The following is a 21,015-nucleotide window of genomic DNA, read 5'->3' as shown; positions in this document are numbered from 1 at the left end:
TGAGCAGAGCCAGAACCTTCATGCCAGCCTGTAGCATCCTGGAGGATCTTTGGGGTAGTGGGCAGACCCCAGACAGGAACTGTTAATGAACACTTTAGAGAAATGCGAGAACGTCATGACCAAAATGAGACTGACTTGTGTGGCTTTGGTGCCTGTGAGCACTGAGCTTGCTAATGGGTTTCTTCAGCCCTCTGTCCTTGTTGACTCACTGACTTGGTATTTTAATTTTGGGCGGGGGGATGGGGGTGGGGTTGGAGATGGGATACTCCATCTGAGGTGGTCAGGAAAGGTTTGTGAAGACACTGATGTTTGAGCTGGCCTTGAAGGTAAAGAAGGAAGGGACATAGTGGAGGCAGAGATGGGGTGGGGAGAGGAGGTCCCACACTCAGCCTTCCTGAGCTCCCAAGCCCTGCTGGCTGTTTCTGTTCTCCACCTGACCACTCCTCACACCCTCTCACCTTCCACCTGGACTCTGCGGTAGCCTTGTTCCCATGCCACCGGCTTCCATCCTTGCCTCTCTAAGTTCTTCTGTTCCCAGCACCCCACGTGATGTCTCTAATCAGACGCTGTGGCTGCTCTTCTCAAAACCTTGCAGTGGCTGCCCAGCTTGGAGTAAAGTTCAGATTCCTGCTCTCCCCCGAGAGACAGCTATCAGCATCCCTCCAGCCACGTTTCCCACCACTGTCTCCTTCTAGCCGCACCAGCCTTCTTGCTGTTTCTTGAACATGCGGGGTTCAGTCCCACCTCAGGACCCATGCACTTGCCTTCCTTCACTTTGACTGCTCTTCTTCCACATACTTGCAGGACTGCTTCCCTCGTTTTATTCAGGTCTTTGTTAGACATCACCTGTTCAGAAGGGACATCTGTGATGACTTTATCCTTCTCTGCACATACCCGTGAGAAAGACAATGCCCCAGTGTCTGCATCATTTCTTGGAGAACTGTCATCACAGCAAAGTTCTAATGATGTCTTCTTATTCCGGAATGAAAGAACCTAGATTCCACAAAGTCCTTCTAAAAGTGCTTCTGCTCAAGTAGGAGTTCATGTCTCACCTCCTTTAGTTCACAATTGCCAGACATCTCTATTGCACTGTCTCCCAGGTTTGGCTTAAAAAAGAACTGAATTCATTCAGGAGGTCCAGAGCTGTCTACATGTCAGGCATTGTTCTAGGCACTGGAAATACAGTGAACCAAAAAAAAAATCATCTCTCCTCCACCCCCACTTGGTGCCAAGAAGACAGAAAATAAGCAAACAAGCCTACAGTAGAATGTCAGGTTGTGACAGTGGCGGGGACGGGTGGTGAGCTTTCCTACCTTGCAGGTCGTCATCACAGAAGGCTGCTTTCAGGCGGTGGAAGGGCCTCCTTTTCTCTCTCATTCCTTTCCTGCCTGCAGTGTGAGAAAAGGTGTGAGGAGGGGGAGGACGGACCAGTTCTCTGCGACGGTAGCTGCCTTTTGTTATGACAGAGGCTGCGCTTGGTACGCCACGGGAACACCCCTCTTGGATGTAGCCGGAGGGTCCAGAAGCAGAATTAAACCATCCTTCAACAACTCTTGAATTCTGCCCCCTCCATCTTGGAGCTGACTGCTGGCTGGCAACAGATTGAAAACTGTATTCATCACTTGTCCTCATCTGAGGGGACATCTAGAATGCATCTGGTTTACGTCAGAAACCACAGAAGCAAGGTCGGTTTGCTTGAAGCCAGGGCACTGGATTTCCTTGGTTGTTTCAAAAGCTGCTCAGATTCCTGGCAGTGCCTATCAGCCTCTCTATTGAAAGACTTCTCTGAAAGACTCTTCACCCATTGTTCCTCCCTTTCCTCCCCTCCAGGTTCCTATCTGCCTTATCCATGGCCTATTTCCAGAGGGTTTTCCCCTGCTTCCTCCCATCCTGACATGCCCCCAGTCTGCGAGTGAGACTCGGGGTCCAGGTGGCTCAGCCTAGTCAGATCAGCCTCTGATCAAAGCTTCTCCCTGGCAGCCACTGTCAATACACAGTTGTCTAACAGACTGTGTATATTTGGCTGTGCCAGGCCTTAGTTACGTTGCAGCATGCAGTGTCTTTGACCTTCATTGTGGCACGTGGGATATAGTTTCCTAACCAGGGATCGAACCCAGACCCCCTCTTTGGGAGCGTGGAGTCTTAGCCATTGGACCACCAGGGAAGTCCCTAGACTGTAGTTTTTAGAGCAGTTTCAGACTTGTAGAAAAGTTGAGCATAAAGTACAAAGAGTTCTCGTATATTTCTCCTGTTACTAACATCTTGTTTGAGTGTGGCAAATTGGTTATAATCAGTGAGCTGATATTGGAACATTATTTTTAATGAAAGTTAATGTTTTTTTAACTAGAGTATAAACTAAAGTCCCTCATTTACAATAGGGTTTATTCTTTGTGTTATGCATTCTATGAATGTTGATAAATGTGTGATGACATGTATCCACCATTGTATCACACACAACAGTTTCACTGCCCTCAGATCCTCTGTGCTCCCCCATTCATCCCTTCCTCTCTCTCTCTCTCTCTCTCTCTCTCTCTCTCTCTCTCTCATCCCAAACCCCTGGCAATGAGTGATCTTTTTCTACTGTCTCCATAGTTAGATCTTTTCTGGAGTGTCATGTAGTTGGAATCACACAGTCACAGTACATAGTCCTTTCCGACTGGTTCATTTCACTTAGGAACATGCATTTAAGGTTACTTCATGTCTTTTTCCAGTTTGAGAGTTCCTTTTTTATTGTTGCATAATATTCCATTGTCTGAGTATACCATAGTTTATCCATTTGCCTGCTGAAGGATATTTTGGTTACTTCCAAGATTGAGTAATTGTGAATAAAGCTGCTATAAATATTTGTGTGTGCAGCTTTCTGTGTGTGTGTGTATGTGTGTGTACACATAAATTTTCAATCATTTGGGTAAATACCAAGGAGCTTGATTGCCAAATTATATGGTAAGACTGTGTCTAGTTTTGCAAGAAACCACCAAATTGTCCTCCAGAGTAGCTATACCATTCTATCAGCTGGTTCTGGCTCCTGCCTCACTTTCACTTGGATGAGTCTGATTTTTCTGGGCAGTGCTTCGGAAACACACTGAATATTCCAGGGATGCTGTCCACGTTCTTCTTCCTGTCATTTTCCTCTTCTTGCTAGAGCTAAACCATCTTAGCAGAAAACTTCCTCTTCCCTCCCTCTTTTCTCTTGTGTCACATCTCTACCATCCCCCCACCCCAGAGTTAACAAGGTAAGTGGGGAAGGGCAGGAGCAGGCTTGGTAGGGGAAAGCTACCATGCTTCCCCGGGGTGTTTTTTTCTTTCTTTAAAATGACTTAAGTTGACACCACTAAGAGGCACCTGATGCTCTTCACCCCAAAACTGTGGGGTCAGATGTGCCTCATTCCTCACTGATGTGTCTCCAATCAGTGAAAGACACTCTTCCTATATGACTAAATGCATTGGGGGCATTCACCGAGCAGCTTTGTATTGTGTGGCCAAAAGAATATCCATTGGCCAGAGAAAAATACTTCAGGGCCTCTGAAGTCAGGCGGTGCACCGAGAGACAGTTGCCCTCCTCACCATGCCTCCCCTCCGTCCCTCTCCAGGCCCCCAGGAATCTGTCTGGAGCCCTGAGACTATAAATCATTGGGTGCAGGTTTGATGGCAGCTCGTTGGTCGTGTTACTTTATAGGCTGGCTTCCTATTGTGCAACCCAGATGCTCTGGGTTATTATAGAGAAGCATACAGATGAACATAGAATGGAGAAAATTACTGAATGTCAGGGAAGGAAGCAGCCCAGTTACCTGAAGCCAGGCTGATCCTGCAGTCCGCTGCGAGCTCCCCCAGGCCACTGGTAAGGCTTTCCTGAGCTGCCCTGTCCGTTCATGTACCGCCAGCTTATTTTGTCTCCCTTGAGTTTTGGGTGCTTCTGCCCACGTGCAGTTGGAGGTTGAATGCCTATGGTTGAGACTTTCCATGCCTGGGTCCATAATTTCTCAACAGGGTACACTGTTAGCCTCTTAAGGAGGACAAATTCCTGTGCATCGCAGCAATTTAGCATCCCTGTTGTTACCCACTAAATACCAGGAGAGCCCCCATGTCATTGTGACAGTCAGACTTACCCCACCAGTTACCAGCTGCCCCCGGGAGGCGCCGCCAGTGCGCAGAAGCGCTGGGCTAGGGGTGGTCTGGTCAGGGTCTCCTAGTGAAAGAGGCTTCTCAGTGCCTCTCACCCACTTCTCATCCGGCCCTTCTGAGAAGCTGGTACCTGCTCTTTTCCTGCATGCCCTTCTTCATCTCCTCGCTTCTCTTCCTCCTCCTCCCCCTCACTTTCAGGGGAGGAGAACTTAGACCTCTTCCCAGCCTGCTTTGTGATGCGGGGTTCCAAGAACTTCAGGGTGTTTCCCCTTTAATTCTTGAAAATCCATCTTCTGGGGATTTGTTTCCTCATTTGAACTCTGCTTCTCAATCAGCAGTCTTTATGCAGTCAGGTGAGTTCTCCTAAGGGGTGTCCTGGAGTCAGCCCCGAGAACCCGGAGCACGATGGAGGCCTGACGTGGCAGTGAGCGTCGGTACAGTGCCGTCCCCTAGTCCAGCCCTCCCCCAGCCCCTAAGGCCAAGGCTGCGTTGATCTGAAACGCGGCCAAGTCCCACTGGTGTTTATCTTGGCTCAAACCCCAGCCTCGCCGTGCCTCCTTGCAGGCTGGTTCTGGGGGTGTCCAAGCCGAGTGGTGGGAAGGATGAGTTTGTCATCATCACGTGGAGGAAATAGGGCAGAGTTCAAGGATTGCTTATGTTTTCACCTCCTCCCCACTCGTCGCCTCCTTCTAAGCCACTGGTGGTGAGTGGTGTGCGCACACTGCCTTGACAGAGCTGAGGGATGGGCCCGCCTGTGTTGGGGCTGCCAACAGGCTAACCCTGCTGGGCTGAGGTCTGCACAGGCAGAGCCTCTGCTGACCCTGGGCCCCGAGGATGGCCATGTGGGCGCCACCACGAGGCCAGGGGAGGCTGGACCAGGGCCCGTGGGCCTCTGTGGCGGGGGCGGGGCTCGGTGTTTGATTCCTGAATTTGCTGGCAGTTGTGGGACCCTGGCCCCGCAGGGCGTGTCACTGCGTCTCCCAGCCCTGTATCTGGTCCACTCTCCCACCTTTCCTCGGGGACTCTGGGAAAGTCGAGCGTGGCCCTCTGACTGACACCTTGATGCCTCACGTGAGGGTCAGTCGACTGGAACAGGGTGTGAACACCTCAACTTGTCACAGCTTCCTGCAGCCTCGATGCTTGGTGCTGGGAGAGTGTGGTGGTGATTCAGCAGCCAGGAAACCCCAGGAGGGCTCAGTCATACTCGCCCGGCTGCTCTGTAGTCCCCGTTGGGGCCCTCGGCCCGCCAGGACAGGAGCAGGGCCCGTGCAAGAGGAAGTTTGCCTCAGCCCCCAGCCCTGGTCCAGGATCATTGATGAACCTTCAACTCTGCTTCCTCCTAACAAGAAAGGGCAGGGGATGGATGGGAGTGGGCACAGGGCCCGCCTCATCCAGAGGAGATGCTCGGTGCATCCTGGTTAACTGTTTTACAGAGATATTTTGCTCCTTTGTGGGGCGTGGGGGTGGGGGTCCTCTCAGGCCACCATTATCAGCGGGCAGCACTGTGCTGTAAAGTTTTGACCTAAGTGAGGGTTGGGGAGAGCAGAGAGGAAGATGTGTGTGTAGCAGTGTGAGGCATTGTATCACACTTACCGGGCCTTAAGAAACAAAGGTTTCTCAACAGCTCAGCACCCACCTGCTCCTGCCACGGTCTCTACAGCTTTCTTGTTTAGTCATTCCTTTTTTAAAAAATTTATTTATCTTTAATTGAAGGATAATTATAATATTGTGTTGGTTTCTACTCTACATCAACATGAATCAGTCATAGGTATACATATGGCGCCTCCCTCCCACCTCCTAGCCCATCCCACCCATCTCAGTTCAGTTCAGTCACTCAGTGGTGTCCGACTCTTTGTTACCCCATGGACTGCAGCACACCAGGCTTCCCTGTCCATCACCATCTCCTGGAGCTTGCTCAGACTCATGTCCATCGAGTTGGTGATGCCGTCCAACCATCTCATCCTGTGTCATCCCCTTCTCCTCCTGCCTTCAATCTTTCCCAGCAGCAGGGTCTTTTCTAATGAGTCAGTTCTTTGCATCATGTGGCCAAAGTATTGGAGCTTCAGCTTCAGTCCTTCTAATGAATATTCAGGGTTGATTTCCTTTAGGATTGGATGGTTTGATCTCCTTGCAATCCAGGGGACTCTCAAGAGTCTTCTCCAGGACCACAGTTCGAAAGCATCAATTCTTCGGTGCTCAGCCTTCTTTATGGTCCAACTCTCACATCCATAGACAATTACTGGAAAAACCATAGCTTTGACTAGACGGACCTTTGTCAGCAAAGTGATGTCTCTGCTTTTTATTACACTGTCTAGGTTTGTCATAGCTTTTCTTCCAAGGATTAAAAGCGTCTTTTAATTTCATGACTGCAGTGACTGTTCTACTGTGATTTTGGAGCCCAAGAAAATAAAGTCTGTCACTGTTTCCATTGTTTCCCCATCTATTTGCCATGAAGTGATGGGACTGGATGCCATGATCTTAGTTTTTTGAATGTTGAGTCTTAAGCCAGCTTTATCACTCTCCTCTTTCACCCTCATCAAGAGCCACCCCATGTACTACCTGTTTATCCTGAGTCCCTGCAGTCAATCTTTACAATAACCCCATGTGGGAGATGTATATCTTTTATCTCTTTTTCATAGTGAAGGAGACCGAGATGCTGGCAACAGGCCAAGGTTGCATAACTGCAAGGACCCAAGTTAGGACCCTAGTGGCGTGAGTCTGAGACATTGAGCTGAGTGAGGACAGGTTCTGTGCAGGGAAGGTGGCTGGTGCCCGCCAGGAATGGGTGGGAGAAGCCAAGTAGAAATGGGGTTTAGGACCAGGCTATGCACCTGAAGTCTCTGGGCAGGACTTCAGACGGGCCTCTGTGAGCAGAGTCTAGAGGGAAGGGGTCTGGTGGTCCAAGTGCTCTAGAAGCTCAGTGGCAGCAGGAACAGAGGTGAAAATGCTTTGGTCAGGAAAACCAGTCAGGCAATTATTGTGAAGACCAAGGAGAGATGATGAGGCCTGAGTTTTGGCAGTGGCAGTAGGGATGCAGAGGGATGGATAAGATGGGTAAGGTGGAGGCAAGACTTGTGGGAGGTTATGTGGCTTGGTGATGGGATAAAGGAGAGGGAGGGTATCTGGTCTTCAGCCCCACCTAGAACCAGGGAGGAGGAGTGGAGAAGGGCAGGAGACACGAGGTCTGAGGTCCAAGCCTTTGGAGAGGGTCAGGGTTGCAAACAATGCTTGGGGCCTGGAAGTGGGAACGTGTCGATGGGAATGTGGGATGGGAATGTGGGATTGTGTGCGGGCTTCAGCAGCCCACATTCATCTGCTTTCCATATAGTGAGGGAGAGTCCATTTTCCTCTGACTTTGCATTATTTAATCCTTGCAATAGTCATGTGAGGAAGTGTTGTCCTTGTTTATGGATGAGGACACAGAGGCTCAGCGAGGTTAGATAACACAGCTAAGGTCTCACAGTTAAGGAGCGGCAGAGCTATGGTTCGAACCCAGTCCTGACAGCAGGGCTCCTTTTTTCTCTGCCATAATAGACCCTGAGTTGGGATTAGAAAGTGGTACAGGGTTGCAGTGCAGACACGCGTCTGCCTGTCTCTTCCACCTCCCTGATCTTGAAGGTTCAACCTGAACACTTTGGGTTTTCCCACCCACAGATATACAGACACAGACATGGAAAATACCCATGAGCATTCACGTAACACTGGCTTATTTTCTAGGAGATCAGAGTCTAAGGTATTGCTTTAGACTCATCAAGCTGGACTTTGCGGCTTCTGGCCACCCACAGGTCATTAGGAAGGGCAGCTGAGGGTCCCAAGCTCACTGACCTAAGAGCATTCATCCTGGACTGTAAGCTTCGAATATATCTTCAAGCCCCTGTCAAGACTGCATTGAAAATGTAGAAATGGAAAGTGCCCTTTTAGGTTCTAGTTTTGGATCTCTCCCATCTTCTGATATTCGATGGACATGCTAAATCAAAAGACAAAATTACAACAAACTGCTCACACTCACTGAGGCAAGCATGCACAGCCTTTTGCCTGATCCTGGTTCAAGGCAAGGGATGCACCTGCACACAGAGCATCGGAATGAGGCCGAGTATGTCCATACTCCTCTTCCCCAGATAGATGGTTTAGGAAGATGCCAGCCCCATATCATCCCAGAAGTTAGGGACGGGGTTGACCCAGCTCAGTCATTTAAACGTAAAGAACCTGAGGTTGAGAGTAGTGAAGGGACTTGCTAAAGGTGACACCACTCACGGATGACCCTAGGCTCTGGGCTCCCTGGTTATCTCCGTATCACAGCACAGCTGGCTTAGGTCCAGGAGAAGAGGACTTTTCTAGAGTGTCTGTGTCCTTTGGCTGTGCTCCACAGGATGGGGGAAGCAGAGGGTGGCTGGCTGGGCCCTGTAACATGAGCTGACATGTCTGTCACTTACAAGCTGGGTGACCTTGGGCAAGTGACTTAATCTCCTATACCTGGACTTTCTCATCTCCAAACTGGGACCTCGAACAGTACCTGCTTCCTAGGACTGGCTTTGAATATTGAATGAGATGATGCAGAGCATGTCGTAAGTGCTGAAATGTAGCTGCAATTACTGTTAATAACGCTCTCAGCCGCAGTAATAATTATGGCTGAATGATGCGAGGAGGGAGCTCGGGAGACTAGTCAGGCGCCGTGGTCTTCCCACCCACTGCTGGCCTACAGGTGTGTTCCTGTAGGTTCACGTGTCTGTGTGGAGCTGTCTGGGTGCAGGGTCAGAATCTCACTTGGATGGGTTTGTCACAAGAGCTACCCCCTTCTCTGTAGAGTTCCCACCTGAAACCCAACACTAACCATTTCAAGTAATTTCTCGAAAAGACTCTCCTGGGGTAGCAAAGTTTAATCTGTGTTTTGAAGGCAGAGTTCCAGATGCTGGGATGGGGAGAGAAAGAGCCCTCTGTCCCGTGAGCCATTCGGCCCAAAGTGATTCATTCTGTGTCACATATTTCTGAACCCTCCTCGCCTTCCCCTGATCTCTCCTGATCCCGTCTGGCCAGTTACTCCACACATTCCTCTGCTGCTTTGCCTGCCGTCCTCTGAAGCCAGTGTCACTGGTGTCTCTGTAAGCCGGGGCACTTGTGAACTGTCACCTCTTCCTTGAAGAGAAACTCTGCACTGGGGTGATGAGGATGCCGCGCGGCTGCTTTCCATGTGACATTTATGGCTATTCTCGCAGGAGGGTCAGGCACGGGTCTCCTGGTCTTACTGGTCCTGCCAGCCTCCCTCGTTGCCCCTGCCTGCAGTGTGTTCCCTTTTTCTTCCTGATCACTTCTGAACTGTACCTGGCTATCAAACCTCTTGCATTGAAAAATACTAAGTCACACAATATTGCAGGTTTGGCAGTTAAAAATCCTGCCATGTTTGCAGATAAATTTCAGGTGTTGGAATATAATTCATAAGAGAAGATACCTTTGAAGCTGGTGCCAGAAGTTACCTTGGTACCAGCAGACCCTGGGTTCCCTGTGACCCATTTCTGCATATTTTTGTCCCCTACATGGCTGTTCATGGGTGTCACCTGAAGACCTCAAGATGTAGGTACCACCCTCACTTCCTGAGCTTCTGCTCTGAGCCTCATGACCCTGCAGCCCCAAGCATAGCAGGAGAGGAAGTGAGATCCTGGCTGCCCTCCACACGGCCACACTTGCTTCTGCCTGTCTTTCCACTGGTTTCTGCCCCTCAGCCTGCATTAGGTCATTCTCTCCAGGCCTTTCCTCATCACCTTCTCTAAAGCTAAGACATCTTTCATCCAAAAGGACCAGCTGCAACCTCTCTCCACCCTCCCCACATCTCCCTGACGCCAAAACCTCACCCTCACTCCTTTGCTCAGGAAGCCTGGCTTAGGGGATTTGAAAATGGATGAGCTGTGGAGCCTTGATTTTCTAGGGCAAGCTGCTGATCTACACAGTGGAGTAAGTAGGAGCCTGGAAGCAAATACCAACTGTAGTGGAGGTGAGAGCAGGGCATAGTCACCTCTGCCAGTGTGGCTGGGGGCCTGACAATACTTCTTCCAGGTCGGGGCCTTAGAGCTGAGTGTCTGCAGAGGAGGTGAAGCGGTCACCAGGCCGACAGGTGGAAGAGGATGGAGGGTGTCCCGTGCTCAAGGCACAGCCAGGTCCCAACCCCATGCATGCACGCGGGGCCGCACATGCAGACGGGGCATCCTGCTCTGTGGTCGGGGGAGATGGGTGTCCAGCATCCATCGGCAACATTTCCCCTTGGGCCTGACCTGTGAGCTCACAGGTAAGTAGGCTGTCCTCTCTCTGGCCATTCTTCCTGTTGGAAGCAGCCACCTGCGTTCCAAAAGTTGAAGCGAAAGCTCTGCGGCCCTTGTCCTTCCTGGAGGGCCGCCTGGGTTCCCTCTGCCTCAAGGCTGGGGTCCGTCTTTAACAAGGTCTTTCTTCCATTACGTGTAGATTTTCATCTTGCCACCACCCCCCCTTTACTAAGTTCACAATCCTGAGATTCCCCTCGTTGGAGCTATTTAAACAAAATGAGATGCTGGCAGGAGCAGCCCAGAAGGGATTCCTGCCTGGAGGGAGGCTGGCTGGATGGCCTCGGGGCAGGCAAGGCCCGGCTTTGAACCTCAGGCGAGAGGCACCTGTGGCCTCTGAGTCTCCGTCTGAACTGTACATTGTCTCCCCAGGGCTACTGGCGGCGGCCATGCCTACATCTGAACCCACGTAGGTGCTCCAGGGAGGATTCCTGTGCTTCTGATGAGTCTCGGAGCCTGCCAAGGCCACGTGTTTCTGGCCTTCACACAGTCCAGCTGCTCCAAGCAAAGCCTAGGGGGCTGGAAGTCTGGGCAGCTGGGCTTAAGGAGGTTAAGTTGTGGGGAGTCTGGATGTTCACACCCTTGCTCCTTCTCGGTAGACCTTGCTTATAGTGGGGGGATTGGAGGCAGTGGAAATACCACAAGAGGCAACAGATGGAGCCTCTGGAAGAGATGGATCAACCTGGTGTCTAGGCCCACTGAACCTGTTGTCTGGACTCTTTTGGGGGTCATAGCTGGTACCTATGTGTACCTGTGTGTCATGACAGCCCATGGTCAGAAGGACTGGTGTGCGGGGTGGTCATTAAACACTGTCTCAGGCGTAGGAGTTGGATAGACTTGAGTCTGAATTGGGCTGCAGGAACTTGGGCAGATTTCTCAACCTGTCCCAGCCTCAGTTTCCTCATCTGTAAAAGGGGGGTGTTTCCATAGACTGGACCAGAAGGCAGGGAGGCTGGGAGGAGCCCTGTGCCATGGGTATGGTGAGGACTAAATAAGATAACGCGTGTAAAAGCCAAGTGGTGGGCCTGGGACTGGCACCTGCCCAGGAAGTGGTACCTGTGCCCCCGTGAGACATGACAGAGGTCAGACCCTGTCTTTTGGGTCTGGGACCCTCTTAGGGAGCCCACCACGTGGTGAAGGAGAAGCAGAGGCCTCATTGCCCATCACAGGGCCTCTGCTGCAGTTGTGTCTGAACAGAAATTGCAGAGAGAGCCCAGGGCACTGAAGAGTTTTTCCATGGGGTTGGGGGTGGGGAGGTAACAGAAAGGAACTGTTCTTGTACTGCTCAAATTATGATTAAAAACCCAGTGTCCTTCCTCTGTGGAACATGGTGGTTTTGTAACCTCTAATTAGTTCCTGAAACATCTTTGCAAGTTCAGCAGCTGAGAGCTCCCAGGTAAGGAACCCAGGGGGTGGGATGGCAAAGGGACTCGCCCCAAGGCTGAGGGAGCACCCCTCCACACGCCCGGGATGCTGGGGGGCACCTATGCTATCTCCTGGCTGTGGTTGGACAGTGTTTGCTGTCTAGTCCAGGTTTTGCTTAAGCAGAGGTCAGCGTGGAGCCCAGGAACTGTACTGACTGATGGACGGACGGATGGATACAGGGCTGGTAGGGAGAGGGGAAGGAAATGCATTTGTTCATAGACTGTTTGTGACAGGCCAGTGACACTTCCTCTCAAGAGGTGTACAAAGCATCTGTGAGTCCTTCCTTCTGGTTCCACAGGTCACTGGCCACCTTGGGCCCAGAGTGGTTTGTGGTGGTGCCAGCAAAATCAGATTGTGACAGGTCCCCAGCTGACTGGGAGAAACCTCTGAGACTTTTTCTTGCTTTGGTAGGAAACCCTCACTTTAATGCTTGGTGTGTAGATTACACACTCGGCCTTGTAGATAATACCCAGGGGGACCCTGAGACCTTGCTTCCAAGGGTAGTGTCTATTGAGCCGCAAGAAGGAATTACACAGGCCAACATGTGATGTCACTAACTTTCTCTCCTCATCCCCTCTGCCACCGCCTCCTGCTCTCCCCGCACCCAACTCCAGCACCAGTGTCGGGTTCGGCACTCTGTAGGAGTGTTTGGGAAATTCATGCCAGGCCAGCAGTGAGAGCAGCCTGAAGCTTTTAGATGTTCCTCATGTCAAAGGCTTAAAGGAAAGTCCTGAGCAGATTGCCTTATCTGTTCCAAGCGTGTTTCTCCCTTGAGAGTCAAGGGCTGGCGTGTCTACATCCTGAGTGATGGGGGAAAGGAGCTCTCACAGCCCGCATGGCAAGGGGTATACGTTCCTGAGCCTCGGGGTGGGGGTCGCAGCACAGAGGTTTGCCTCTTTTCTGTGCTGCCTCTGGCCTAACCTGTAGGTGGCCCAGCCCCATTGCATGACCACCACGGCATCTTTTTGCAGTTCAGTTTTAGGAAATCATTCTTAGTTCATGCTGATTGCATAACTCCTAGAGGTTCCTTCTTCGACAGAATTATGCTGCTCTGTTTCCTCCGGGGCTGTAACGTGCGGGTGCAGAAGGTCATCTGCTGGCCGGGGTGGCTTTGGAAGTATGCGACCCCTGTGGTCCCAGAGCCTCCTGCTCAGGTGGGCCATGGGCTTGGGGGCTCATGCCCATGCAGTTGCAGTCTGGACATACTTAATGGTTTTCCTTTCACATTATAAATGTGAAAGAAAATGAAGTTCAGTGGGACAGTGGGGTGTGTGCAGGGCCCTGGGGCCTTGGCTCCTGTGATCCCACCTACTGCCACCTCCCTGCCTCCCCTGGGTGGGTTCTCGCCCCTGCCACATGGGACCTGGACACCAGAAAGGCTGGAGGGAGGTGTGTGCCTCTCCTGGGCAGGGCATGGTGGCAGCTGCCCCTTCGAGTCTGGAAGCCCTGCTGCGTCTCTGCAGAAGACAGACACGGGTGAGCCTCTCCTCTCCCCTAATCCACGTACCCAGGGTAGATGTTGCGACACCCTCAAGGTCACCTGCTCACCGTGGGTTGGGGTGACTGGTTTCTGGGAAGAAGAAACCTTTGACTGGCTTCCCTGCCCCCATCTGGGTCGCTCACATCCGCACATCCATCCCCCCGCTGGCGGACCCAGCTGTCCGGGATCACATGCGCGCTTGGGTACTGTCGCTGGGGCCCAGGGTGCCTCTGGGGAGCTGGGCTCACCCTGCAAGTCTCCTCACACCCCAGAGAGAGCAAGACCAGAAATAGCACGTAACAAATATCATGACATGCTCAACAACGTGTACATACTTAAAGCCACCAAACTGTGCGCTTAAAAAGCATTAAAATAGTAACTTCTAAAAAAAAAAAAAAGAAGTAACTTCTGTGTATATTTTATCACAATAAAACATATCTATAAGGTGTTTTAAAGCAAGAAACATCATGACAAGTGGAGAGAGAGACCAGGAAAGAAAAGGCTTGAGATTTTAGTAATGCTAATAGGTACTTTTCCCCTGCTTTTTGCACAAAGGGTCCCACCTATTCATTTTGTACTGAGCTTCCGCGGCTCAAGATGGTGAAGAATCTGCCTGCAATGTGGGGGACCAGGGTTTTATCCCTGGGTCGGGAGGATCCCCTGGAAAAGGGAATGGGAGCTCACTTCAGTAGGTTCTTGCCTGGAGAATCCCCATGGACAGAGGAGCCCGGTGGGCTACAGTCCACGGGGTCACAAAGAGTTGGACACAATTTAGTGACTAAACCATCACCACTCTGTATTATGTTGCTACGCCTGCCTGTTGGCCACTTTGTAAAACTATCAAACTCTTTCCCTTGAGAAGGACCCATCCTTGAAGCCTGAGAAGTTGGCTGCTGGCCAGACTCTCACCTGTCTTCTTTTCTTCCTCTTCACAGGTATTTTCTTGGCTGTGTGCCAGGCCCTGGAGAACAGCACATCCTCCCTGAGTGGTGAGTCCCATCCCGTCCCCTCCATGTGGGGTGGTGTATGAACGGATGGGAGCCTCTGCTACAAGCTTCCCCGGGGGCTCCTGCCTGCTGAGCTCCCATGCGTCTGGCCCCTGCACGTTGCCCCAGGGCCTGGGGAGTGCTCCCAGGAGGTCTTAACTGCGGACCCACAGCGACTGTTCCCTGCTCGCCGAGGGTGCACTGTCTCCCAGCTCTGAACAGTCACTGTGGGTGAGGGTGCTGGCAAGCTGAGCCTCATAATCCATCTGAAGAAGAACCCAGATTCCTAAACCCTCTTGTCTCCTTCTGCCTGGGAATCTTTGTTTAGTTATTAATATTTTCCAGTTTCTCTTTGGGCATTTGTAGTTGCATTTCCTTTGTTGCATTTGTGAGATCCTGGGTCAACAGATTGGAAAGGGAAACGTTGGCGGCAAACTACTCATGGGCAGAGGCTCACAAAAGCGCCCCCTGTGATGTTTGCGCACGGCTTTTAGCATTTGTCCATATGCACTAATATTTTTATATAATTAGTCGTGGTGAGGAAGTGATTTGGGTTCCTGCTTTTTAAATTCAGGGTTGGAATTGTGCTTTTTTCCATGTGGCTAGAATGTCTTGAAATTTATCCTTTTAAAATGTCATAATGTTTCATTCAAGTGATGATACAATTAGGCTTTAGATGATACAGTTTAGACTTTACAATTAGAGGGTGATACAATTAGGCTTTTCCCACGGGATATTTTTGTTGTCTTCAGTTTAAATTATAATGCTCCCTCTTGATGACTAGAAACTATTTCCTTCTTTTGGATTGTTTCCTTGGGACAAAACTCCAGGAGCAAGAGTATATATTTACGACCCTTGTAACAAATTGCTAAGTAGCTTTCCAAATGAATTGAGCTGGTTTTTATGTCAGCAGTGCACCAGTCTGCCAGTTTCTCTGTTCGCTGGTTGACATAGAGAATGTTCCCATCTGTTACTGCAGTGGCCCCAGCTGCATCTCCCTAGATATTTCAGGGAGGTGCCAGGGCAGGAGGTGGTGCTTTGTATTCATACATCCTCAAACCACCACACAGTGTTCCTGGTACTTAGCTCTTCTCTTCCAAAGCTTCCTGTCCAAACATAGTAGATGCTGCTGCTGCTCCCACTGGATACCAGTGCTTCTGCAACCCCACAGTCTCCGCCTGTAGCTGTTATCCTTGATGCACTTGAACCGTTAAGGTGTCTGAGCCACTTGGTGACCCATGATGCCACAGAAGAAACTGCCTCTTGTCCTGTGTGTTATGCTTCGTTGGGACTGGGGGTGGAAGCGCCCATCCATTTCAAAGCAGTGCTTTGGGAGTCCAGGGTCTACTAGAGTTTCCATGAAGTAGTTCTTTCACTTTTCAACTACTTCCCCCATCACACAGGGCTCAGATGTGCATATACAGGGAGGAGGGGATAGTTTTGTGACCCACACTATTTTCACAATTGACCCAGCCCTCATCCTGGGATTCATTTACCCTCCGGGTACATCCCCAGCCCATCGTGGTCCTCACTGTAGGACCTGGTAGGCCAACAGCCGGGTTCTCCTCTGAGTTGCTTGTAGGTGATGGTTTGTGGTGATGGCAGAGGCTGATGCTACCCCCAGGGAGACGGTTATCTTAGCCCCTACTCCCATTCCATCCATTCACACAGGAAAGGCCTAGGGGATTTTGTACCTGAGCCAGTACCCTTAGGGCCTGGCATGAGGCCCTTTGGGGTTTCCTAGGCTCTTCTGGGCAGACGTGGGAAACCCTGTGATATTTATCCAGAAAATGACTATGCTTGCTGCAGTCATGATCGACCTCTCTTCCATGTTTCTTTTCTGGGCTTGCTTCTGTGAGACAGTCTCAGGTTGACATTGGACGCTCTCCCCATGACCACTTAGGTTCAGGAAGCAGTAGGTGTGGCCTGCCCTTTTGCACATGACCCTGTGACTGGCTGAGTGCTGCTCTGTGGCCCAGTGTGGTGGGTGGGAGCTGGGGTCGTGCCACACCGTCTAGTGTCCGGGGGCCCTGAGATCTTGGTGTGGGTTGGTGATATATTGGAGGGGGAGGGGGGCCCGCAGTCTGGCCTCTCGCACTGCTCCTTGTTTGATGGGTTACTCAGCTGCGGTACTTGTGCCCCAGAGAGGTTAATGGAATAGGTCTTTCCATGTTGCTTGCTCTCTGCCCTGCCCTGCTGGACCAAGATGTGAATCCAGAGAGGGCTGGGTTAGTTAGCAGATAAGTCCAAATGGTGATCATGTCAGAGCCACTTGTCCAAGGGCTAGGGCTTTGTGACTAAATTAGGATTGTTTGCTCAACTTTCTTTCCCTTAGGGTGACCTTCCTAAGGGAAAGCACCCTAAGGTCCCTTAGGGTGACCTTCCCGTCTCCTGGAAGACTCCCCAGGCCCTTGTAGGCCTTGCCCACCCCACCCCACCTCTGTCCTCTTCCGACATGGCTGAAATCTTGTTGTGGGTACAGCTCAAACTGGAGACCCCACCAGCCACACTCACTACACTAGCATTGGAATATATGTGTGTTTAACTATTGGCTAATTCAGCAAGTAAAACTATTTGTTAATGTTTATAATAGAAATCGTCATACATAGGAAAGGAGAAATAAGAGCAAAATCAATCCCCATGTATCCATCACCCAACTTCAACAACTAGCATCTCTTTGCCATTTTTCTTTCATCTATTTTCTCACCTTTTTGAGTTTGCTCTTTGTTGGTATAGTTTAAAACATAATCCATTTTTCTTGTGACTATTACTTGAATCTAACAGATAAAAACTTTTAAAATGAAACCATAGTTCAGTTACACCAACAAAAGCAATAGTAATTCTTTTTTATTAGATTCTTAAATGTGGAGGGTAGATGACACTGAACTAATATTTGTGGCATTTTATTTAATTCACATTGCCTTTGATGTTTTCATATTTTGCTTTCTACTTGTATTCCCTTTCAGGTCAATGCTGCTTTTATGAAATGTGCTCCTTTATATACTGGGTGACTGACTTTCACATCTGAGTCCCTCCTAACCCTTGTGCTCTGGAGGTTGGTGGGCTCATTTACTGAAACTATCTAGGTGTGAAGATGGGTAATTTTAGGACAGAAGGTACAAAAGCTTCACCCGTGGTTTAAATTTGCAGATCTCTTCACTCTGAGGGTTAATGGCAATGAGAAACAGTAATGAACACACAAGGTTTTGGCACATTCCTGATTGGTGGTGCTGGAACAAAGGACTTGTAGACTTACTCAGAATTAAGTTCTAACATTTTGATGGAGCAACATAAACAGAAAATTGCAAACTCCACATGCCAATCAAAGTGGAATATGAGCTTGAAGGAACAGGGTCTGATCCCATGTGGCATTCTTGTGCTTCCCCCCCCCCCCCCACAAAAAGTTCCATGGTCTCATGACTTCATAGTTGCTCTTGGCTTTCTTGTTTGAGGTTTCATTGGTTTCTTTCAATCTTCCTTTTTATAAACCCCCAAATGTGGAGGGTAGATGATGCCAGAGGCATGGAAACTGGCATTATCATCATCAGAAATGCTTCTCAGACATTTACTTTGGGTGGGACATTGAAGGGATATATGCCTTAGGCTGGAGGTTGGGAGCCCTGCGTGTTAGACCCATCTGGTCTCAGTTCTGCCGTGTCCTCAGGCAAGTTATTCATCTGGTTCCTGTTTGGATGTTGGCCTTGACTTAGGAATAACCTGTGAAGTTTTTCACATGACCACTGTGATGTATTGATGGAGACTGCTTAGAAAGCTTTGGTGAGGATTTAGAAGGCAGCCTTCAAAGTATCAGTTCAGTTCAGTTGCTCAGTCATGTCCGATTCTTTGTGACCCCATGGACTGCAGCACACAAGGCTTCCCTGTCCATCACCAACTCCTGGAGCTTACTCAAACTCACATCCATTGAGTTTGTGATGCCATCCAACCATCTCATCCTCTGTTGTCCTCTTCTCCTCCTGCCTTCAGTCTTTCCCAGCATCAGGGTCTTTTCCAATGAGTCAGTTGTTCACATCACGTGGCCAAAGTATTGGAGTTTCAGCTTCAGTATCAGTCCTTCCAGTGAATATTCAGGATGGATTTCCTTTAGGATTGACTGGTGGGATCTTGCAGTCCAAGGGACTCTCAAGAGTCTTCTCCAATACCACAGTTCAAAAGCATCAATTCTTTGGCACTCAGCTTTCTTTATGGTCCAACTCTCACATCCATACATGACCACTGGAAAAACCACAGCTTTGACTAGATGGACCTCTTTGTTGGCAAAGTGATGTTAGGAATGTATGGCAGCAGTCAGTTGGTGACTCTTGCCATGAGCCTCAGACACACTGGTGGTGGTGTGCCTGCCATGTGTCTCACTGTCTCAGAGCCAGACGCTCTTTTACATTCAGGTTCTAACATTATGGGCTTTCCAGGTGGTGCAGCGGTAAAAAGTCCACCTGCCAATGCAGGAGACACAAGAGACTTGTGTTCAGTCCCTGGGTTGGGAAGATCCTCTGGAGTAGGAAATGGCAACCTACTCCAGTACTCTCACCTGGAAAATTCCACAGTCAGAAGGGTCTGGTGAGCTACAGTCCTTGGGGTCGCAAAGAGTCAGATGTGACTGAACAACTGAGGGTGCATGCGTGCATGCATGCACACACACACACACACACACACACACACACACACACACACACACAGAGGCTATATTATAGTTGCTGGACAACTTCTCTGTCCTTGTCTCCACCACAAAGGTGACCCCACGATGAGAGCCTTGCAGTGGCAGACGGCAACCACAGCTGACTACTTAGTGTGTGATTTAGAAAATCATTGCTATAAGAAGTCAGTAGTCTGCAGGCCAGGACAGAAAATTTGTATCTGGTTGGTTGTCAGTTCATAAAGCTTGCAGAGAAACATTAGCTGGAGGCAAGGTGAGGATGGCAGCACCTACAGCTTAGAACCTTACACCCTTCGTGAGGAAAGACTTACAGCCTGTCTTCAAAGGCACCTTTTAATGCCCCTGACTGGGGACGGAATACACCCTGATTAAGTTGTTGGGTGGCTGCTTGCTTAACCCTGCGCGGTGTTGCCTCGTTCCCAGGCTGCCCATCTGGTTCTCATATTTTCATGAGACTCATTCTAATGATCCAGGGGTGTGGTGAGGGCCTTGCTCAGACACCTGGGAGCCAAGCTCCTTCTGTTCTTTGCCTAATCCCTGGGTGCTCAGGGTGGCTCTTTAGACCTCTGAATTTCTGCTCCTTCCTCTAGCCTGTGTCTATTGACACCCACCTGGAACCAGGCAGTGTTGGAAACATTACTTAATTTAGCACCTGGGAGACTTTTCAAAGGCGATGATGAAAGACCATGGAACATTCTTGGTGGTGTCATTCATAGGGATGGTCCCTCTTATCAGCTTCCATGGAGAGACGGTGGTCAGATTTGGTGGGGACTTTGGGTTTAACTGTTAAGAAGGGCAAGTTTGGGCTGGGGGTGTGGAGGGAGGGCAAATCAGATTATAGGGAGCAGTCTTTGAAGACAGTACTTTGGAAAACAGGTAGAACATGGGTCAGCCAGCAAGCCAGGGATCTAGTTATTGCTCACCTCGCCTAACAAAAGCTTTTCAGAACTGCAAACTGCTTCCCCGTTCCATTGTCTGGAGTTTTCCCACGTGGGGCTGAAGTCATTCTAAAATTAGAAAGCTCACGTGTTCTGCCCAGGTACAAGGTTCACGGTTCCAAATGTGTGTCTGTAGCACAAGAGACTTGGTATAACTTTGTTAGGGGCTAAAAACACAGACAGCCGTGGGTGTGGGGACTAGCTCGCTGCAGAGGACGCTTAGAGGAGTGTGGAGCCTCAGGAGAGAAAGAGGGCTTGTTTCTCCTTTCCTTTCTAGGATTTTTGCTTGTCACACAATTCCTCATTTTACCTTCTACTTTTTGCAGAAGAAACTGTGCTGGATCAGAAGGCAGGTTGCTCAGAGTAGTAGACACACCACAGAATGTGGAATCCAGGATCATAATTCTGACTCACTAGCTGTGTGACATCTGTAACCCCAGTTCCCCCCTGGATAAAGTTAAGGAGTTGGATTAAGGCAGTGTCTTTTCAAACCGTGAGTCACAAAATCACTCTAGTGGGTCACAACCAACATTTTCTAAAAATGAGATTGAAGAACTCAGTCCAGAAAATTTCAGAGTGCGTTACATGAAGGAAAGTCAGATAATGTCTCATGATACTCTTTTGGTTGCTCATGGATTTATATATTGGCATTCTGCATTTGTTTAGTTGTGTAAGCTGCACCCATATTGAATCCTTAATAATTTCCATATTTGGTTTCTTCAGTGTAAGAATTCAGACACTTGCAGAGTAAGTGCCTTAAAACTTTGCAGACCTGTATATTCCCCTCCACACCTGGTCTTTCATAGCTATCTTGTTCACCCCTAAATTGACAGCAATACTTTTCACCTTTATCAAGTCTTTCTAAAACACTGCACTTGTAATAAAAACAACAGCTCTTTCCTTATGCATAGATATTTCATTAGTATATGTAATATGTAGTTATGTAAATACAGTAATGAGTGCGATTGACATGAGCAGGTTTGGGAACAAACACATGCGTCGTCTTGGTAAATAAATATCTGTTAAAAACAGAAATGGGTGGTGAACTAGTGTAGCCAAATGATTGAGCTTTTGCGTGCTGAGG

General features: G+C 49.6%; 1 protein-coding gene across 3 annotated transcripts in view; it reads left to right on the top strand.

Annotated features, from left to right (window-relative positions):
* The window catches only part of TGFA (transforming growth factor alpha), a 109,778-nt gene that overhangs the window by 20,827 nt on the left and 67,936 nt on the right, over positions 1 to 21,015 (top strand). For all 3 annotated transcript variants that reach the window (XM_061155660.1, XM_061155659.1, XM_061155658.1), the window contains exon 2: positions 14,271 to 14,324. In XM_061155660.1, the coding sequence (XP_061011643.1) occupies positions 14,271 to 14,324 (54 nt within the window). The remainder of the gene's footprint in view (positions 1 to 14,270; positions 14,325 to 21,015) is intronic.

This window comes from Dama dama, chromosome 11 (assembly GCF_033118175.1).
Source record: "Dama dama isolate Ldn47 chromosome 11, ASM3311817v1, whole genome shotgun sequence".
Taxonomy (NCBI): Eukaryota; Metazoa; Chordata; class Mammalia; order Artiodactyla; family Cervidae; genus Dama; species Dama dama.
The sequence above is the reverse complement of the archived record's forward strand: the minus strand, read 5'-3'. Positions and strand labels throughout refer to the sequence as shown.